A 21,423-nucleotide genomic window follows, 5' to 3' on the forward strand; every position below is an offset into this window, starting at 1 on the left:
CCAGCTGTTAAGAAAAAACCAAGTGGGAAGCTATATGATCTATTGGAAAATATGTGAGACATGCCTAGTCTCTGAAGAAGAGATATGGGCAGACTACATCAACCCTGCAAACAGATGCAAAATTAATTAGAATAGATTTGGCAGAAAGCCATAATCAGAGAGGTAGAAAAAAAATCATCTTAGGAGAAAAGGAGAAAAGCCATCTAGAATATATGCATGTTAGATCTAGTTGATTTTGCAAGTAATGACTAGCAATAAAAATCTACATCATAAATTATCCAACTTGTATATCTAACCTTTATATGTATAGAGGTCCTGATTTAGTTGGATTCAAGGACCCAGTCAAGGATCCATGTTTGCAGCCTCTGAATTCTCAACAGTCCAACTTTACATTGCCTCTTTTTTGCCCACAAATAGCCTGTGCTCACAACAGACTTGATGGACCTAGTCATGACTGAATATGTAACATGTCACCACCAACATTATGTAAACAGCTGTTTAACTTTATAGTTAGTTTGTGGTAAATTGTCATTCTACATAGGTAAATGGTTAGAACTACAGCTCCAGTTGGGAAGAAGATGGGAATCATAAGCCAACTTATTCAGGAAGTGGGCTCTGGCCTATACTAAGGTCATATATAGTTGTCTAATTTCATACATCCTATTAAGTGTTTCAATAGCTAATGGCTGCTATGTATATAATATCTGAGGTTAAACTATGTCTACTCTAACCCAATACTTTCCCATGCATCATCTGATTTATATATTTGTTTTATGTTGCCATTGTATTATATTGCTAGTTGGATAACTAATAAATAATCACTCATTATACTATATATGATAAAAGAATGGGCTAGAAAATTACATGAGCATTGAACACCAGGACATACTGTTTCCTTTGAGCTGAGAGTCATTGTAGTCTTTTGAGTGGTACATGATGGGCAGAGGTGGGTTTCAGCAGGTTCTGACCAGTTCTGGAGAACTGGTAGCGGAAATTTTGAGTAGTTCAGAGAACCGGTAGTAAAAATTCTGATTGGCCTCACCCCCATCTATTCTCTGCCTCCTGAGTCCCAGCTGATCGGGAGGAAATGGGGATTTTGCAGCAATCTTCCCCTGGAGTGGTTGGGAATGGAGATTTTACAGTATCCTTCTCCTGCCATGCCCTCTAAGCCACACCCACCAAGCCACACCCACAGAATCGGTAGTAAAATTTTTTGAAACCCACCACTGATGGGGGGAGAGGCAAGTATACTCTAAAAAATAGTGCGTTGGGTGGCGAAAGAAGCAACAAATGGCATTCGTATGTTACTAAAGTTAAAATAACCCATTAGCAATATTTTTGATTACTTTCTTATACTGCCCCATTAAAATTATGATTTGGTGGCAGCTGATGGAGGCGTCTGGGAGCCACACCTATGACTTTTAGGAAACACAGAGTGTGCACCTCTGTTAAAAGCTGAAGGTGTTCAGTGGGTGAATTTGGTGCCCTGTTTATGAATTCTGCCTTGGTAGAAAATAAAAAAGACTCCTTATTCCATAACAAAAGCACAGCTGAGAAGGCTAAACACTAGCATATTTATCTTTGGTTGTAGAGCAGAAATATTAAAAAAGACACATCTGCAGATCTGATATTTTTATTAAGTTTACAGAGATATGGGAATCTGGCTGGAGAATTCTGAAAGTTGAAGTCAAGACAGTAAGACTGAGAAATATAAAAATAGAGAATCTCAGGCACTAACAGTTAAATGCAGAATTGAAACCCTTAATGTGCATGCAGGCATCAAGTTGCCTTCTAAAGTGTATGAATAATACAGATAAAATATTATTTGAGGACAGACAGGATTATTTTTACCAATCACTTTCTGTTTCTACAGGTGGGTGAAGATTGCCCCATAGTGAAACTTATAAGGAATAACTATCATGCTATCGGCTGTTTTTAGGGGGGAAATGGATTGGTTTTGTTTGTGGACAGACTGCATATTCATAGTCAATAAAGACTACTCTTACATAAACAATTTATGTTATTTTGAAATAGTTTTGATAGAAAAGATGTTAAATAATTTGCTGCCTCAAAATCTTTTTGCTATTGAACTATTTTCTAAGCAATGCTCATTTATGCCACCCAGTGGCACCTGTATGAATATTCTTGTGGAAAAATATGCACAGACTATTTTAATTACATAGAAATATACATCTACTTCAGGGGTGAAATGCTACCGGTTCAAAGTGGTTCACTAGAACTGGTAGTAAAAAAATGCTTTAAAAAGTAAAAATAAAGTTCTGATGATCATGCGGCATCATAGGAACTTTTTTTTTAACTCTTTAAAGCATTTTTTTACTACAGGTTCAGGCAATAGGTAGTAAAAGAATGCTTTAAAATAATAATAAAAAAGGTTCCAACAATCAGCTGTAACTATCAGCTGTGCTGTGCAATCATCTGAACTTTTTTTCCCCACTTTTTAAAGCATTTTTTTACTACCTATTGCCCGAACCGGTATTTTTGTGTAAACTGTGATAGTCTGTTTTTGAGCTCTCTGTGACTCTGTGAGGTTCCTGCTTGTTGCCGGGGCCATTTTGTGTGAAGTCCAGCTGCTTTTGCATTGTGTGTGTGTCAGTTGTGTAGCTGTTGTATTATTTTTCTGTAAAGGGTGATAGTTGGTTTTCCCAGTCACATGCCCACCAAGCCACGCCCACCAAGCCACGCCCACAGAACTGGTAGGGAAAATTTTTGAATTTCACCACTGATCTACTTACTAGTTTAGCATAACTATAGCAGCTAAGACATTTTGCAATTCTAAACAATTGAGAACTTTCGTAAACCTATAAATAAAATGAGCATGTAAATTAAAAGAAAAGAAAAGAAAAAGTCCCTTGCACCACAATTCTAGTCTGATCTTGTTGCCACAAAAAGCACATGCTGGCACAGATAGTGGCCAGAAGAAAGTCCATGAATTATAATCTTATTCAGGGCACTTGGAACAAATCACAAATATTCTGCTGTTGAATTGTGCATCCCTGCCTAGCAGCTTCCCTATTTGAGCTGATGAAACTGGAGGGGGAACATACTTTCAAACTTGTAACCTTGCAATAAAAGTGGTATTAGTAGTCTTGATTTTAATTTACTGGTCTGGATTACGTTGGAGACCAGCATCATGTGATTAGCCTAAACTGCATGGCACAATAATCTCTCTTTTTCTCAGTTGAATAGATGGTCTGTAATCTGAAAATAGGGAGAGAAGAGGAAGAAGAGGAGGAATTTCTATTTTAGTCTGGACAATGGCAAATATCCTCCCAGACCACACTATCTGGAACAATATGTACAAAACATCTTGAATTTGTTCACATCTGGAGGATTTGCTTTTAAAAAAAAAACAGTCCTCCAAATTTTATTTTTATTTATTGTTAAATTTATTTGGCACCTATCATGCTGAGGGGCTACTCTAGGTGGCTTACAACAATAAAAAGAAATGAAAAGAGTGTTAACAAAACAGGAGCAAAATAATAGAAAAATAAAACAATGCAAAAGAAAATTAGAATATATCAATATGATAAAAAGATGGGTGGGTGGAGGGAGAACTGGGGGGGGGGAGAGTGGGAGGTGGAATTTTCTTTCAGTCCAGCAGCCACTTCCAGCATGGAAATTCCCGACTTGGTCCCATAAGTGAAATTGTCCAGAAGGAAATATGGCTTGGTCTGTAGACAAATGGAATATTGTCCAATTTTTTGGAATATTTTATCAATTTATCAATTAATTTTGCACATCTCTACCCTGGAAATTTAGTAGAATACAGTGCTGAGAGGCATTGTATGATTTATATGCTGATGTCTAAGCATCCACTTCTTCTATGCTGTCGTCAATGCAGTTCTTTCATATAAATCTAAGTTAATTAAAATACATGGAATAAAAAATATTAAGAATGTGGGTAAAGGTCAACTCATCCTAATCTGATTGAACAAAATTTAGAGCCAATTATTGAGACTACTCTGTGCTCAAGCTTTCTTTTCCCATTGCACATCATTGTCATTGTACCTCCACCAGGAATTTGGAGAACTGTTGTTATAATAATTGTGCTATGTTATTCCTTACTTGCCTTTTAATTATACAGTAAATGGCTGTAGTCCTAGTTGCAACTCTTTTTATTTGGAATAACAGTTCATTCCTTCTATATTAATTTCTATTAATTCAATATTAGTGAACCAAAGTTCTTTCAGTCTCACATTTTAACACTGCAAGTATCTCTGAGCTTATATCCTTATATTATTCTTATTCTAGGGTCATGAATCCTTGGGTAGTTGCAACTGAATTTGGGAGGGGAGAATCACAGATTTTGTGGAAAGTTGGAGCTTAGCCAGACTCTATGACATTGAGGGATGTGGTGGCTCAGTGGCTAAGATGCTGTGTTTGTCGATCGAAAGTCGGCAGTTCAGCAGTTCAAATCCCTAATATTACATAACGGGGTGAGCTCCCATTTACTTGTCCCAGCTTCTGCCAATCTAGCAGTTTGAAAGCATGTAAAAAATGCAAGTAGAAAAATAGGGACTACATTTGGTGGGAAGGTAACAGCATTCCATGTGCCTTTGGTGTTTAGTCACACCGGCCACATGACCACAGACTCTTCGGACAGCGCCGGCTCTTCGGCTTTGAAACAGAGATGAGCACTGCCCCCTAGAGTTGGGAACGACTAGCACATATGTGCGAGGGGAACCTTTACTATTACCTTTTATGATGTTAAAATTCAGCTAGAATCCATAAAACTGGAGTCAAGCCATATTTTGCTGGTGCTTGCAGTTGGACTGTCCATTTGTTCTCCTGCCAATTATTTTGGTCGTTTGCTGGCATCTGTCCAGCATACAGCTCTATTACCAAGATCTCGCGAGTTCACTGTTGACTGTATTGTTCACCCATCCAGCCTACCCTCATCTTTTTTCCTTCATTCAAACGACTTTTTCTCTCCAAAACTGGCAAAACAACTGCCAAAGAGCCCAGACAGCTAGCAACCCATGCCATTAACTGCTCATTAGCACCAACTTGGTGCAATAAAATCTAAAATAAACCCAAACCAGTGGTGAAATCCATTTTTTTTACTACCAGTTATGTGAGCATGGCTTGGTGGGTGTGGTGTGGCTTAGTGGGTGTGGCAGGGGAAGGATACTGCAAAATTTCCATTTTCACCCCACTCTGGGGCCAGCTAGTTCTCCGAACTGTTCAAAATTTCCGCTACCGGTTCTCTAGAACCTGTTGGATTTCACCTCTTCCCCAAACCCTTTCTGTAGAGTAGATGGTCACTAAAATGGCCGTCCTTGCCCATCTCATACTTTTAGCAAAACTTGCTTCAGTGATAAGAGGCCAGGAGATTGTGGAAACCACCCTTGATGTTTCGCTGCGCATCAGCATAACAACTGTATTTTTAGCTGTTTTGTTCTTTCGTACATACGTGTACTTTCGGTCATGCCTGGATGGTCTGAGGGAGGGTTTAGCTAAAGTGCATATCTCGCACCTGTGATTCAGCCCTTCTCATCGCACGATATAAACTTTCCCTAAAATACAAATACTGATGTGTATAAAAGAGAAAGTACAAGACTGTGTAAACAGGGTGGAAACAAACGCTTGCTTGAAATTACACACTTGCTTGAAATGAATGCTTGAACACGCTGAACGCTGGAACGAACTCTTGCTCAATAAAGGATGTGTGAACACGCACTTGCTCGCACACTGATAAACATCTCTAGTCTCCTGTGCAATCATTGAAAACCAACACCTTTTCATCTATGTGTAATGGTTGTGAGAAATATCTTGGGAGATGGAACAGAGAGACCCGGCCAAGAAAACGATTTGATTAGAAGATGGCACAGGTCACATTTGGTGCGGCAAGAAATTCAAGACTAGTTTCTTGGGCTGCAAAGGAAAGAGGGGAGAAGGGAGTTGCTTTCAAGATTCTGTTGATGTAGCTTTGCAAAAAAGTAGACTTAACTCCTGGTCTCTGTAATAAATTGAATTGAATTGAATTAACTCCTGATTGTGATTCCTATCTGGTTTACCCCACCAGGCCAAAATCAATCTTGCAGATCTTAAAGCACAATACTTTTATATTGCCTATAGCAATAGGAGTTGGATTGTAGGACCGTGCAAATAATGTAAATTAATTCCAATAAATAATCCAGAATTTTAAACACATGGAATACTCCTAAAAACAGGCTTGACTTTAATGAAACTAGAAGGTCTCCACCTGCTGTAGAGCAGCTAAAAATCAAAACTGGATTACAGGAAACTAGAGACAATAAGATCCAAAGTTTATTATTCAGGTTAATGAGATTGCATTCTACGAACTGTCATTTCCAATAAAGAGATTATCTTTGGATTGCACTTTAAAGTCCAGTAACTAAAAGAAATATGGTCCATTTTCAAGGCATGGACTATGTTGAACAAAAAGAAAGAAAATAAAACAAATATGTAGCATGGCAGAATTATGTCTATTACTTGAAATAATTCTCATGATGATACTCTATTTGCTTTTTTTTACAGGAAAATTATGTTTAAATTCCTGCTATTTCATAACATCTTTCTATGATCCACTATTATCTTGAATCTGAAACAGCATCAGAATGTGGCAATTTTGCTTTCAAGAGTATATTTTAAAAGGAAGATTATAAATTATCAAAGTATGATACATTCAACTACTGAGGGTGAGATGAAGAAATTCTAACAGTTTCGCTAAATGTTGCTTGATAGAAGTTTAGAGTATGTAAATCATGCCAGTCAATTGCAGTTTATGAAGTTCCCAATTGCTTTCTCATATGTTACCCAAGTTCCAAACAATTTATAATAAGAACAGAGATATGAAACTTATATATAGTGTATTTACATGAAAAACAGCTTCACTGTAAAATACAGACTATTTTTGCCTTGCTGCTCATTTCCCTGAGAATACGCAATTAACAAAGAATTAACTGGTTTAAACCAACCAGGGCTAACATTCATTTCATCCAAGTAAAGCAAATCACATCCACGTTTAGAGGTATTACAAATTCACTTACTTTTCTATACAAATCTCCTCTGCTATTTGGTGGAAAACTGCATCCTTGTTTTTCCAATTCTGAATAGAACAGTTTTTTTCAGTAAAAATAAAGGCATTTTTCATCGCAACCTCACATAATATACTGTGTAATTTATCAATTGGACATTACTATCATTTGATTTGATTTGACAAAAGCATGATGTCTTAGAAATGGCAACAATACCATAATATGAAAAATTATAACTTCACATCATACATATCATTGTGGGGTACCTGTCAACATTTCATATTCCCTGGAAAAGCAAGGTTTCCAGCATAAATTACACAACCCTTCATCAAGTAAGAAAATAATCTAATTAAGAGAATGACAGTGAAAGAATGACTAGGGTAAAAAAACAATAAAATGTCTTATACAAAACAATGGCAAAACATGATACATAAGTAGAACTGCAGGCTGACCTTAATCAACAAGTAGAAATGTGCATAGCTTGCAGCTCAAATTACATTCACTGCCATCACTATTAACCTGTCAAAAAAGGCTGGCATGATGGGTAAGCTAACAAAAGAGTTAAGCATGTAGAGGACAACACATTGCCTGATCAGGTCATCATTACTCTAAATTCTGCATAGATATGCTTTGGTGTTGTCTTAAAAGAGAAATCAAAAGCAGTCCAGAGGCCATTCTAATAGAAGTGAGAAAATCCCACTGGTAGGATGGCACTTATGCTGATGGATTTCCACAAACCAGTTTTGCTCCAAGGTGTCGGTAGATCTCCCATCAGTTGTGCTCTTATAGAAGAAGAAAATATGGGACGCTAGAGGTGTGCTGAAAATCCGATGAATTCCCCCTACTCCGAAGTCCTTATGTAAGACAATCCCTAAGCTAGTGTAGTTAATTTCCTCTAATGTCCCAAAGCCAGGGTGGGGTGGGGTTGTGAGGTGGGGATGGATGGGAAGCAAGCTGGAAGGGAGATAAAGAAAGGTATTTTCAGATACTTATTCTGGCCACTAAAAGTCAAGGACTCGATATTAGTCTTTTTTTTTCCACCTTCAAGCTCCACCCAGTTATACTATTAATTTCTTTACTTAGTTTGGTTGCAAGTAGTGAAGTAAACAAAGTAACTAGTCAGTTCTTCCCTTTGGATTTCACTTGGTGAGTAAAAGAAAATTAAATTAAAAGATATTCCCCAAGCCTCAGCTTGAAATGCTGCTAACATACAAAAATTGGAAAATAATCTTTTTTTTCTCTTGAAACAAAAGAACTATTTTTGAAGAAATATTTACAAGCAGGAAATTTCTCCGAATTAGAATATTAACAAAAGTATTTATAAAGTGCCTCAAAATTCTAATTGCAGTATTGTACATTCGATACAGGAAAATCTGCTTTCCTTTTTTCTTTTTTAACATGCCTTATGATTTTAAAAAAACTATTTCTAAAAGAGCATGTGTATATAAATGTGTGAAGGAAAAAAACATATTTCATGTACCAATTGTTTATAAAATAACATGATAAGACCATTGGTTAAGCATTTCTATAATGAATTCCAAACTCACTACTAGGTATATTGAATATAAAAGTAAAATATTAATGCTTAAAAAAAGAGAAATAATACAAAATTTTTTTGGATTTCCTGAGTTAGCCAATCATTGCATGTGATTAAGATGGCAAAATATAATTTTCTACAATAATTCTATAGACTTAAATGCTGGTAGGTATAAATGACAGCATTTGTGCCTAGTTAATTTTAGAATGTTCCAATTTTATAGACTAGCAATTTTTTACCCAAGTAGATCATCAGGTAGCTTTATCCAGATACCAACTTTACTTTTCTAAACCTAGGATTTCAAGTTTTCTTTGAAATTTCTAATTAATAGCTCCTAATAATTTACATCCTAAAAATGCCAGAATGCTGTAAATTTGCTTTAAGTACATTCATATAGATGGTCTAGCCTATACAGAATGTTAAAGGTTTCCACTATTGTAGACTGCTTATCAAGCCCTTAATTTCATTCTGTTCTAAATTTAGCCAGATCTGACAGTGCTAGACAAACCATGAAATGTAGGCTTCTAATATGAAAAGTGTGCGAATTGCAATGATAAGGTTTTCGAAGTTCTGCCCAATCCAAAGCATATCAGTTTGAGACTTAAAGCACTTCTGCACTATATGATGTTAGGTATACTTCCAGTACTAGAATCCAGGGGCATTTGGTTATTAGCACTGGAAAGGACTAGATCCAATTATGGTACAGGGCAGAGTATCAGAATTAACCCTCTTTTTTTCCTGGTGTTTCTGGGGTAGCATTAAAATACCACTCCAGGACAGAAGCATTAGCTATTAAGAGGTGATGTATCATCCCTGTAAGTAGAATAAAATTGGTTCATTGCTACAGCCCTCATTAATAGATACAGCCAATTTTTTCAAAATTCAGTGATGAACCTGGCAAAGGAAGGGAGAAGAACAGATGTAGTTGTGATACAAATCCTTTACAAGACAGATTCTAATTTGAATGGGATATGTAGCTTGGATGCCCTGGCTGAGTTTTATAGTTGCAGGTATATATCACTGTGTTGGAATAAATGCTCCAGCAAGTTCTAAATGTCTAACCAAATAGTACTAAATTCCTCAGAATGGAACCACTGCCATATTTGGCCTGTTATTCAGCAAATAAGCAATATATCTATTCTAAGGAACTTGCCATAAAGATAGGGGGAACCTAGCTAGATTATACAGCAACTTTGCATTTAAAACACAAAACAAGTATTTTTTAAAACTGTATATTAAAAAAAAGAAGCATGGAATTCTTTCCCATGTATGGAAAAAACAAAAACAGATACAGCTTTCTGAGGAAAAGGGCAATGTAGTACATTGATGGACAGAATCCCTGAATAGGCAAAGCAATGTTGGGCTGAGATCAGACCACTTCATCTGACTCCAGTCCATGTTCTTCATACAATGCATCCAAGATGTTGAGCTGCTTTTCCATGGCTGGTAGGTAAACATTAAGGTCTCGCTGCATTCCATGATAAAAAGCTTCTTCTTGATTTTCACATTCTGCAAGCGACAATGCAGCCACAAAGCCTTCATAGGTGGGAGATGCTCTTAGAGCTAGCTGCAAGGAAAAGGAGAAAAAAGGAAGTCAAGCATGGTATCTTCTAATTTCCACTTTATCATTTGCATTGGAGAAATTATTTTAGGTCTACATAACTAAGGTAAATTATTAAATACACTGGAAAGAGTGTGTATATAGCAATCTATATGAACATTTATTTTGTAAGGAGATGTTCTTCCAACATCACTTTTTTTTTTATGGATCCATTCAGTTTATTCTGACATATCACTATTTGGATCAAAGCTTCAACCTCCAAAGCAGCATTCATCAACTTTGTTAACTTTAAGATATTTGGGAGTTGAAGTCCACACATCTTAAAGTTGGTAAGGTTGAGAAGCAATATCTCTAGCTCTGTAGGATCCTCCAGAACTGAAGATGGGACAAGACACAGCCTTAGATGTTCTTCCCATGAAACTTTGCATTAAACATCAGACCTCTCAATTAGGTTGACCTATACTTGGTGCATAGGTCAACTTGGTGTTGAAAGGTCGGCAGTTCAGCAGTTTGAATCCCTAGTGTCCCATGATAGGGTGAGCTCCTGTTATTTGTCCGGGCTTCTGTCAACCTAGCATAAAAAATGTAAACGTAAAAAATGCAAGTAGAAAAATAGGGACCACCTTTGATGGGAAGGTAACAGCGTTCCGTGCGCCTTTGGCGTTAAGTCATGCTGGCCACATGACCCCGGAGACGTCTTTGGACAGCGCTGGCTCTTTGGCTTTGAAAACGAGATGAGCACTGCCCTCTAGAGTCGGGAACGACTAGCACATATGTGCGAGGGGAACCTTTACCTTTATACGTGGTGTAGTTGATTTTTCCTGACCAGAACCAATACAGGAGAAAAAAGGGCGACTATTGATGTGTCAACAGAAATATTTCCTGTTTGTCCAGCAGGGCAGGAACAAATATTTCAAAACAATGGATCATTTTCATCTCCACTCTTTGTTTGGGAAAGCAGTAAGAACTTACCGCAAAAACTCCTCGAACAACCCAGCCATGATACTGTCGTAATGTTTTGCCGTAAGATTTGTCTGCAAAGAGAAAGGAAATCAGTTGCAAGATGGTGATCAGAAGCAGCCAAAAGGAAACAGAGCAGGGGTGAAATGCTCCAGGTTGGACCGGCTCACATGATCCGGTAGTGATCATGGCCGGTAGTTTGGCGAACCAGTAGCGATGGTGGAGCGAAGCTCCGCCCACCTGCCCGGGTGTCATTATTTCCTGGTTTTAACCAGGAAGTAATGTGTTTTTTACACATTAGGCACATGTGACGTGCATGTGCACTTCCGAACCGGTAAGGAAGGCAAGTAGATTTCACCCCTGGAACAGAGGTTTCTTATTGACGCAAAATCTTTCTAACCATGATATTTTTTCTAATACAAAAAAATAGGTTTCTTTTTGAGTTAAACTTTACTTTTTATTTAGTATATATAATTCAAACAAAAGCAATGACTGGAGAGATTTATTTGTTTTTCTTTCCTAACAGTTCGTTCTCTCGTTTATAAAATTTTACAAAATATTCCATACTTACTCAGTGCTGTTTGGATGTTTTTCTCTCCATTCTTTAGTTCTGTCAAGAACTCCTTCAAAAATTTTAAACCTCTGTTTATGACAAACAAGGTATATTACATCTCTGAAAATATTCTATTCATTTTGCAAAGGAAGACAAAGGCAGGATAATGAGGCCCTTTGCATCTCTGTGATTTAGTTTTAAGGTACAGTTTGAAAGCTTTTTGTATAACAATAGAAAGCTGCCCAACATACCTCTCAGCTCTGTGAATCCATATCTATGAATTCTGTATATATCAATTACTGCTATTTCTGAAAATAAGCACCGATTTTTAAATTACAAATGTTTAAAATCAAATATAATCTCAAACAAACAAAAACACACCTTTCTGGAAAAAAAATCCTAAAGAACAAACATTTTATTCCAATTGCATGAACAGTTCGTCAATCATCAATTTCTTGGATGAGGGGATAAATGGGGAACTCATCAAATTTGCAGATGACAGCAAGCTGGCAGGAATAGCCAACACTCCAGAAGATAGGCTCAAGATACAGAAGGATCTTGACAGACTTGAACATTGGGCGCTATCTAACAAAATGAAATTCAACAGTGAAAAAAGTAAGGTTCTATATTTAGGTAAAAAAACCCAAAATGCACAAGTACCATAGATGTGGTACCTTGCTCAATAGTAGTAACTGTGAGAGGGATCTTAGAGTCTTAGTGGACAATGATTTAGATATGAGCCAGCAGTGTGCAGCAGCTGCCAAAAAAGCCAACACAGTTCTGGGCTGCATAAACAGAGGGATAGAATCAAGATCACGTGGAGTGTTAATACCATTTTATAATGCCTTGGTAAGGCCACACTTGGAATATTGCATTCAGTTTTGGTCCTCATGATGTAAAAAAGATGTTGAGGCTCTAGAAAGAGTGCAAAGAGCAACGAAGATGATTAGGGGACTGGAGGCTAAAACATATGAAGAACGGTTGCAGGGACTGGGTATGTCTAATTTAATGAAAAGAAGGACTAGAGGAGACATGATAGCAGTGTTCCAATATCTCAGGTGTTGCCACAAAGAAGAGGGAGTCGGGCTGTTCTCCAAAGCACCTGAGGGTAGAACAAGAAGCAATGGGTGGAAACTAATCAAGGAGAGAAGTAACCTAGAACTAAGGAGAAATTTCCTGACAGTTAGAACAATTAATAAGTGGAACAACTTGCCTGCAGAAGTTGTGAATGCTCCAACACTGCAAATTTTTAAGAAGATGTTAGATAACCATTTGTCTGAAGTGGTGTAGGGTTTCCTGCCTGGGCAGGGAGTTGGACTAGAAGACCTCCAAGGTCCCTTCCAACTGTTTTTGTTTTTGTTTTTTCTTCTTCTTCTTCTTCTTCTTCTTCTTCTTCTTCTTCTTCTTCTTCTTCTTCTTCTTCTTCTTCTTCTTCTTCTTCTTCTTCTTCCTCTTCCTCTTCTTCTTCCTCTTCTTCCTCCTCCTCTTCTTTCTCTTCCTCTTCCTCTTCCCCTTCTTCTCCTTGTTGTTGTTGTTGTTGTTGTTGTTGTTGTTGTTGTTGTTATTATTATTATTATTATTATTATTATTATTATTATTATTATTATTATTATTATTATTATTATTATTTCTTGTAAAGTAAGGACATTTTTCCAGCTATTTCCAGAGTGTAAGAAAACCATGACAAAATTATTAGGGAGCAGTGACAATTTTTGTTTTGTTTATTCATCTCATTAAATTGGCTGAAGATGTTTTCTTATTTTTATGTTTCTGACTGACTCATCTTGAATGTCAGCAACAGAGTAAAACTCCTTCTAGAATGTAGGCACTGGTTTTGAAAATGTTAAGCATAAAGGCCACTATTATGGTGAAAAATTTCTAACGAGTCCAATGTGCATATTCAATTTCTATATATTGTTTCATACATGTGTTTATCAAATACCAGCAAAAAAGACCCTTTTGACACCTCGTACATTTAATAAGGGAAGACTAAACACATTGTTCTGTAAAATTTCTTTACAATTCTTTTCACAAGTGAAGTGGCACTGAAACTTTACAAATCAAATCATTCTCTTGAACATTTGGATATAGCAGTGAGAAACAAAGATATAAAATATAATGAGAGGACACTAAGGCTTAAGTTTATTGCCAGATCTGAAAATTTGTAGTCTGCTTTTATTTAGAAAATGACTATCTCGGAAAGCTGAGATTTCATAACTCCTCACCATTTCTTCTCTGTAATATGGAGAATGTTTTCCTAAACTATATAACAGCAGTCACCAACTGGTGGTCCACGAGAAAAGTTTGGTGGTCTGCAAAAAAATTATTTGCATTTTTTATATTGCACTAAATCAAGCCCCAGGGCTGGATACATGCAATGAACATTTGTGTTGCTGTAGAGAGTCTCCTCCTTCGAGGTCTTCTTGTTTGGGTCGGAGGGGGGCAGAAATTCCAAGTTGGGGTCTGCTTCAGCCTCCTGGTGTGGGGGTTTGGGTGAAGGCTGGAATGAAGTGCCACTGGTGGCAAAGAGCCGGAGGGCCTCGTTCCAGTGGGACAGCATCATGGCCTGGAACTGGCTGACCATCTCAGCCCGCTGAGCCTCCAGGCACCAGTATCTGGCCTTGCACTCCCGCAGGTCTTCCATCTTGGAACGCCTATGCTTGTAGTCCTCAGTGAGGTGCTGCTGCTGAGCCTCCTTCTCGGTCAGATCCAATTTGAAATGAGCTGTTTTGCCAACTCTTTCTCGGATGGCTGGTTAGCTCCAACAACTGCTTCCTGTTGGGGCCCTATGGAGCCCGGGAGGGGAGGCGAGGAATGGCTAGGAGGGGAGGGATAATAGAGGCCGGCAAGGCGCCCCGTGACGTGAGGGACATTGAGTTGGCCACGCCCACCCAATCACATGACAACCTGGCCACACCCACCCAGCCGGTCATTAGGCAAATCATATTAGTGGTCCCCGGGATTTAAAATTATGAATTTAGTGATCCCTGAGGCCCGAAATGTTGGTGACCCCTGCTTTATAACATTCCCAATGACTGGCTAGTCTGTAATCTGCACCCAGAGACTTATCATAATGCACTAGTCATATATTTTTAGTGTTTTTAAATAGAGGGTGATATTTTGGGTCTTACTTGTTTGGCATGTCATGTGACCAAAATGCAACCGTTTTCTTAAAAAGTAAACATTATTTACAGATTTTAGAGCAAAGGCAAGTCTTTTCTATGAATCATTTCAATCACTCCCAGAGCGGAAAACTGACCTTTTAAGCCAGAGGAGGGCCTGTGTAGCAGAGTGTCGAATTTGGGCCACTTCAGTGCTCAGCTCATGAAGGACAATTTTTTGAAGGGTACAGAAATCCTCTTTGTTGGTTATATATTTCTGATTTATTTTCTGAAAGGATGTGAAGCATACATTTTAGACTTTTTAGCAAACAACGAAAAAATGCTTAAAGATATAAACTTGTTGGTATCCAACACCTTTACTTAATGTAATGATGGGACTGAGAGTCATAATATTTGGATCTAAAGCAGGCAAAGGTGTATTGAATTCAGCGTGAAAACAAGACACTGGTGGTGTGCCATGTAAAATAGGAAGAATTCTTGCCAGGTTCCAATCCAAATACTGCATGCCTCTAGACCAGGGATGGCAAAACTAGTATTTAAAACTCTAAATATACAGTCATTCTGCTGGTGGTTTCTTCCATGAGTGGTTTTTCTTCTTCTCTGAAAAGCTTTGGGCTATTTCTGCATCTAGTTCTTTTTGAAAAAAGCTAAGTAACAACAAAAAGATTAGAAATTAAATTGTAAAAAGAGAAAGAGATAACGAATATATTTCGACCTACAGGAAAGGTAATGGAAGAGCTTTCTGCAGGTAGCAATTTTCCTTGCAACTCTCCATTTTTGGACTTGGAGATCTTTCAGAGTTAACTATCCTGCTTTCCATTCAGATGAAACATTTAGGCATCATTTCTTCTGGAACTACAGGAAAAGTGGTTTTTCATTGACAGGAACTCCAGTTTTATCAAGATTTCTACTATTTTTTAGAAACGAAGGTACTGTTATCATCATTCCTTCCCTACCCTATCTTGCTTCCTTTAAAAAAAAAAAAAACTTTTGTTGCCACAAAAAGTTAATGGTGCATGAAAAAGATCTGGGATGGGACTACTAGACCATTCACTGCCTTCTGATTTAGGTTGTCCCACTGGCCTGCTGAAACAAGCAGTTTTATGGACCTCATATGACAGTGGGATAAAGCTGCTTTGCAACAGATTGGCAAAGATAGCAGCCCAGAAAGCAAACGTAGAAAAGAGCCTTGTGAGGCTCTCTTTAATATAGCTCTCTTTAAGTACACGAAGGTACATCATCAACTACTGTATATAAAATTAAAGTATAGCTTATAGTGTGTGCCTACAGCAAGCTAGAAACTGGGAGACTGAGAATTCTAATCTTACCTTGGGCATGAAGCTAACTTGGACTAGTTGTTTTATTTTAGCCCTAGGAAGGGCACAATGGCAAAGGACTTGTGAAAAACTCTGAAAGAAAGCTGCACTCTCCAAAAATCAGACATGATTGAATGGAAGAGAGGGAAAAAAAAAGTGAAACTTGGGAGAATAACCTGAAGTTACAGAAAGATAAATGCCAGTGAAAATTACAAAAACTTGCCTAATTCTAAAAGCAGTTTGACCTCTGAAATTAATACCCGGGAGGTGATAGGCCAGTTTCTATATGAGATATAGATTGATATATCTTGGCCATGCTTACTTTGTTTTCAACTTGAGTACATGATAGTCTAAATAGTTCCTTTCAATTCTACAATGCTATAAAAGTTATATATTAATGGCCGCTGAATGTTAAACTTAATCTATTACCTTTATATTTCCTTCAAAATCCATTTTAACAGGGGCAAAGACTGTGGGTCCAAGTTTGTCTAGAAAAAAGAAAACATTGTCTTTTTCAAGTTTGGTTCCCTCAAGGCCCTTTTTAACTGGAATCTACAAAATTCTGATTTAGCACAAAAGAGCAGGAAGGATATGACCCTTGGGCTAATCTGATATTACACAAGGGTATTTTCTCTTCTCCCTCTTACTCTATGGAAACAGTGGAGAAAGAATTATTTCTGCTGTCCAACATTATCTCCTCATGAGCAGCTGGTGGCCTAGAGGTAAAGATGGTTGCCTCCCACTTGGAAAGTTGAGAGTTCAGTCCGAGGCAGAAACAGATGTTTCTCTATCAGGGCACAAAGATAAAATGTCTGCTGCAAACTCCGTGTAGGCGTCAGGAATGGCATCTGGCCAATAAACACTCAGCTTCATTCAGTCACCCAAACTCCACTCTAATAAAAGGGATTACAGGGTTGTAAAAAGAAGAAAAAAACATTGTCTCCCCAACAGAAAGACATTGTGGAATATATCTCAATTTTCTGATAGCATAAATTTGGTATGCTTCTTCTTCAAAAGTCTGTTAAGAACATAATTGTTCTTAATTCACTTCTCTCATTCTTTTAAAGAACCGAACAAGCGAATTATTATTTAAGACACCTCCTTTCAACCCAAATGATGCTAAAGCTACAAACTATTTTCAAACAATCTGTGTTGGATACAAAGTATTGATCCCAGGTTCAGACATAATTTTTGAAGTATAACTAGCTCTCACTTAATGACAATAATTGACACATTTGTCAATTGACACAATGTTGCATTTTAAATCATAAAATGCAGCATCACACCATCGTGTCCTTAGCGATGTATTCCAGTACTTCTGGTTGCTGTTAAGCATGATGTCATGTGATCACCATTTGTGACTTACTGCTGGATTCCCCACTGACTTTGCTTGTCAGAAACTGGCAAAGAAGATTGCAAATGGTGATCGCAGGATGGAAAGATGTCATAATTGCAAGCTGGGTGCCAAGGGTCCAGATCATGATTATATATACGTGGAGATGCTGCAACCATTGTAACTGTGGAAAACATTTGTAAGTACCAGTAAGCCAGTACCGTCATAAGTTTAAATAGTTACTGAACGGGATGCTATTAAGTGAGGACCAACTGCAATGGTAAGTTACTGAACAGAAATCTACCTCAAGTCCTAAAAAAGACAGTTTAAAAGTCGTCAGTCACAGCAAAATGCTTGAATTGGCTTATGGTCTTCATAAGATATTTTTAAGTTTTTCGTGATAAACATCTGGAGCATCTCACTAGCCTACCCCACTGGCACCTGAAGGGAAACATCTTCATGACAACATTTAACATGTTCAGGTTTTGCAGACTTCCTAGAGCAGGGGTGTCAAACTCAAGGCCCAGGGGCCGAATCTGGCCCTCAGGGTGCTTAGATCTGGCCTGGAAACAGCAAAGACCAGCTCGTGGTGCCTCTGTCAGTAAAAACGGATCTCAGGAGGACTACCCATGGCCCACCTGAGCTCCATTTTCACTGGCAGAGGGCCAGTGCAGGAGGCTGAAAACAGAACTCAGGAGCCTGTTTTTGCTGGCAAAGCGCTTGGGCCATCACAGGCACCCCCGAAACAAGTGACGCAAAGCTGGCCATGCCCAGCCTGACCCCCCAAGGTCGAACACAACCCTGATGTGGCCCTCAGTGAAATTGAGTTTAACACCCGTCTTAGAGCAATGGCTTTAGAAATTCCATGGCCGCTATACACATTTAGAGCTATTTTGGGAGGTCAGCTCAAGCTTGATAAACAACTGTTTATAAGATTGGTCCCTATACAGGTAGTCCTCACTTGATGACCAATAACTTAGCAACTGTTTATAGTTTGGTGGATTCCCCCCCCCCCAAACTATGTGACTTGGTTATGTAGTTCCATTGGTTGCATTCTTTGACCACCACAGTCACATGACTTCATTTCATGTGCTAGACAACCAGTTCACCTTTTTTACTGGACACAGTGTTTTGAGGCCATGTGACTGTAATTTATGATGGGTTTTGCCCATTTCTGGTCCTTCCAGCTGAAAATGCTTATAGGAATGTTGATTTACTTAATGATCACCACATTCACTTAACAACCATAGGGTTCGTTTAACAACTGCCACAAAAAAGTGATAAAACCAGGCACAGGGCCTCTTGTGGCTCAACAGGATAATGCAGTCTGTTATTAACACAGCTGCCTGCAATTACAATTACTGCAGGTTCGAGTCCCACTAGGCCCAAGGTTGACTCAGCCTTCCATCCTTTATAAGGTAGGTAAAATGAGGACCCAGATTGTTGAGGGGGGGGGCAATACAATGTATTGCCTTACACAATGTAAGCCGCCCTGAGTCTTCGGAGAAGGGTGGGATATAAATTCAAATTTAAAAAAAAACCAGTCACCTCGGTGCTTCAACTTACTACCCCTGATTTACAACAGAAATCCTAGTCTCCATTAAGGTTGCAAGCTGCAACTCTAAAACTCAAGCTAAAGTGGTGGAGATGCAGTGGAAATGCATAAGAGATTGAACCTGGTCAAAATGAGCTAAATGTTTGGCAGTTTCTAAATTACACTCTGAAATAATTTTACTTTGATTAGGGAAATGTGTGGCATATAAATTTAATGAATAAAAATAAATAATTTCTTGAAATCAGTCTTTCAGACAACTCAAGATCAAGATACTATATAGATCTTGATCTGTTTCATGCCTAGACAGAAGACAGAAGGCAGCATCCAAAGAAACCACTATGGAAATCAATGGAGTTCCATGGAAATAAAGCAAGAGCCAGATGAAAAACTAACAATGAAACATTTATAAAGAGGTCTGTAAGTCAGTTAGAAGTAAGTTTCATTGATTATTGTTTGGTACCAAGGAAACAAATCAAAAGCTTTCCCTAATGAAGATCACCCAAGCAGGTCCATAATCTTCAAAATTTTGAAGTAAAGTTTTATTTAAGGCTTATTTCAGACATACTGAATATCTGAACTTACACATTGCAAGCCAATTTGATTTAGACACCAGGCTAGAAAATAACAGATTGTGAGCGCTAGTCCCATTTTGGTATGAAAGCCAGCCGGGTGACTTTGGACCAATCACTCTCTCTTAGCCCAGTTCATCTCAAAGGGTTGTTGTGGGAAAGTCAGGAGAAGGAAGGAATATTAGGTCTGTTCGCTGGTTTAAATTATTAAAAAATAATAATAAATACAGAATAAAAATAAATTTAAATTAAATTAAAATACACGCCAAGACATCCTTCAAGAAAAAAATCTGCAGGAAGATAAAGTTATATAAAGTTATTTTAAAAAATGAAAAAGATCTGCTGTATCTGCCTAAAAAAAAATCTGTCTAAATTTATTATTCTCAAGATTCCTTCCTGCCACCAATAATCTTTAACAACTATGGGTTATTATGGGTTAAATATGGTTTATTGCCACCATAACAACTTCTCAAATCATTCTCTATCTTCCTAACTATCATAAAAAAGAAAGACTTACTTACTTTACTGAATTATTTTAGAAAAGTCTAAGATAAACAGCAAATACTGAGGATAAGTAAGGAGCACTTATTTACAAATTACAGAATCTATTCTATGTCTCAGCATAGAACACCCAAAGCAGCCAAACAGATATATTCATATACAATAAATGTTATGGAGAAACCCAGCAATTATTTTTACCCAAGACTGGAACTATTTCGTAACAGGAATTCAGAAATTCTTCTGTTGGTATTCCTCCATCCTCGAAAAGCTTGATATCACTAAATCTTTGGAAAAGAATGCAAAACAGAACATGAAGAAGTCAATTCTGCAGTAGCAATAAAAATAATTCCACCCTGAATCCTATTTTAAAACCTTCCACAGGAGTCTTTGATTTACAAATGTAATTATGATTGGTTACAGTTGTGTTATGGCCATAAGTTGAGGCATTTATGCAACCGGAAATAATTTTACAGTCTTTTTCAAGCCAGTACTAACCAAATGCTATGAACCAGCATTTTCTGCCCCACCAAAAAATACCCCACTGAAAAATACTACAAATTATGGTCTGATGACTTTGGAATGCCACAATTGGTCATAAAGCTGCCCTGCCCAATATTTAGTCACATGACCGCAGGAGTGAGGTGGTGTAACCATATTGTGATGACTGGGGGTGCTTTATGGGCTACTTTGTTTCTGTCATAACTTTGAATGATGATAAAATGACTGGTTAAGGGTTAAGGACTACCTGTAGTTTATAATATTTATAAATGTTTACTAGTTTTTCTTCTATCATAAACCATATTAGGCAAGCAGGTAGCTCTCCAAATTCTGTGGAGATTTATGCTGCTCTGGACTGAATTCCATTAATTAAGATGTTTGGGGCATGCTCCATCCAGGTGGCACATTACCTATAGTTCATAGCACTGAAGAAAGTAGGAAAATCTGTGTCTGCTGATCTGTTTACAGAGTCTTCTAAAAGCTCTAAAGGTTCGTCCTTTTGAATGTTCTCTTGTGGTAGCAGCTTGTTTTCTCCATCTTTACTGGGGCTACCTTAGATTTAAATAAACAAAAATCTTTAAATGATATGGAGGCTAATTGTGGAAAATATGACTTCTAATTAATATTTAGACCAGGATGGATTTGTATGTGCAGTATCTGGGTAATAAAGCTGGAGACGCATTATTATTTATTTAATCAGAAAATCTATAAATATTTTTCCAAAGAATAGGAAAATAATCAACAAATCAAATTTCAGCAGACTCTGTATCCTTATTAATGCAATTCTCTAGGCCAGAGCTGTCAAACTCCTGGCCCACGGACCAAATGCATCACATGCTGACCACACCCCCACCTGGTTTAGCAAAGTGGAAAAAAGTCGCAATATGTCACCCCTG

The 21,423-nt window shown here is 37.8% G+C and overlaps 1 protein-coding gene across 1 annotated transcript in view; it reads right to left on the minus strand.

Annotated features, from left to right (window-relative positions):
* Positions 1-6,837: 6,837 nt before the first annotated feature.
* PLEKHA8 (pleckstrin homology domain containing A8) overlaps positions 6,838-21,423 on the minus strand; it is a 37,350-nt gene continuing 22,764 nt past the window's right edge. Inside the window, exons 8-14 of the mRNA XM_058180991.1 lie at positions 20,938-21,079; positions 20,228-20,313; positions 16,501-16,559; positions 14,893-15,023; positions 11,652-11,722; positions 11,093-11,154; positions 6,838-10,126 (exon numbers count right to left, since the gene is read on the minus strand). Of these exons, the coding sequence (XP_058036974.1) occupies positions 9,929-10,126; positions 11,093-11,154; positions 11,652-11,722; positions 14,893-15,023; positions 16,501-16,559; positions 20,228-20,313; positions 20,938-21,079 (749 nt within the window). The 3' untranslated portion in view covers positions 6,838-9,928. The remainder of the gene's footprint in view (positions 10,127-11,092; positions 11,155-11,651; positions 11,723-14,892; positions 15,024-16,500; positions 16,560-20,227; positions 20,314-20,937; positions 21,080-21,423) is intronic.

The sequence above is a fragment of the Ahaetulla prasina genome, chromosome 4 (assembly GCF_028640845.1).
Source record: "Ahaetulla prasina isolate Xishuangbanna chromosome 4, ASM2864084v1, whole genome shotgun sequence".
NCBI lineage: Eukaryota > Metazoa > Chordata > Lepidosauria > Squamata > Colubridae > Ahaetulla > Ahaetulla prasina.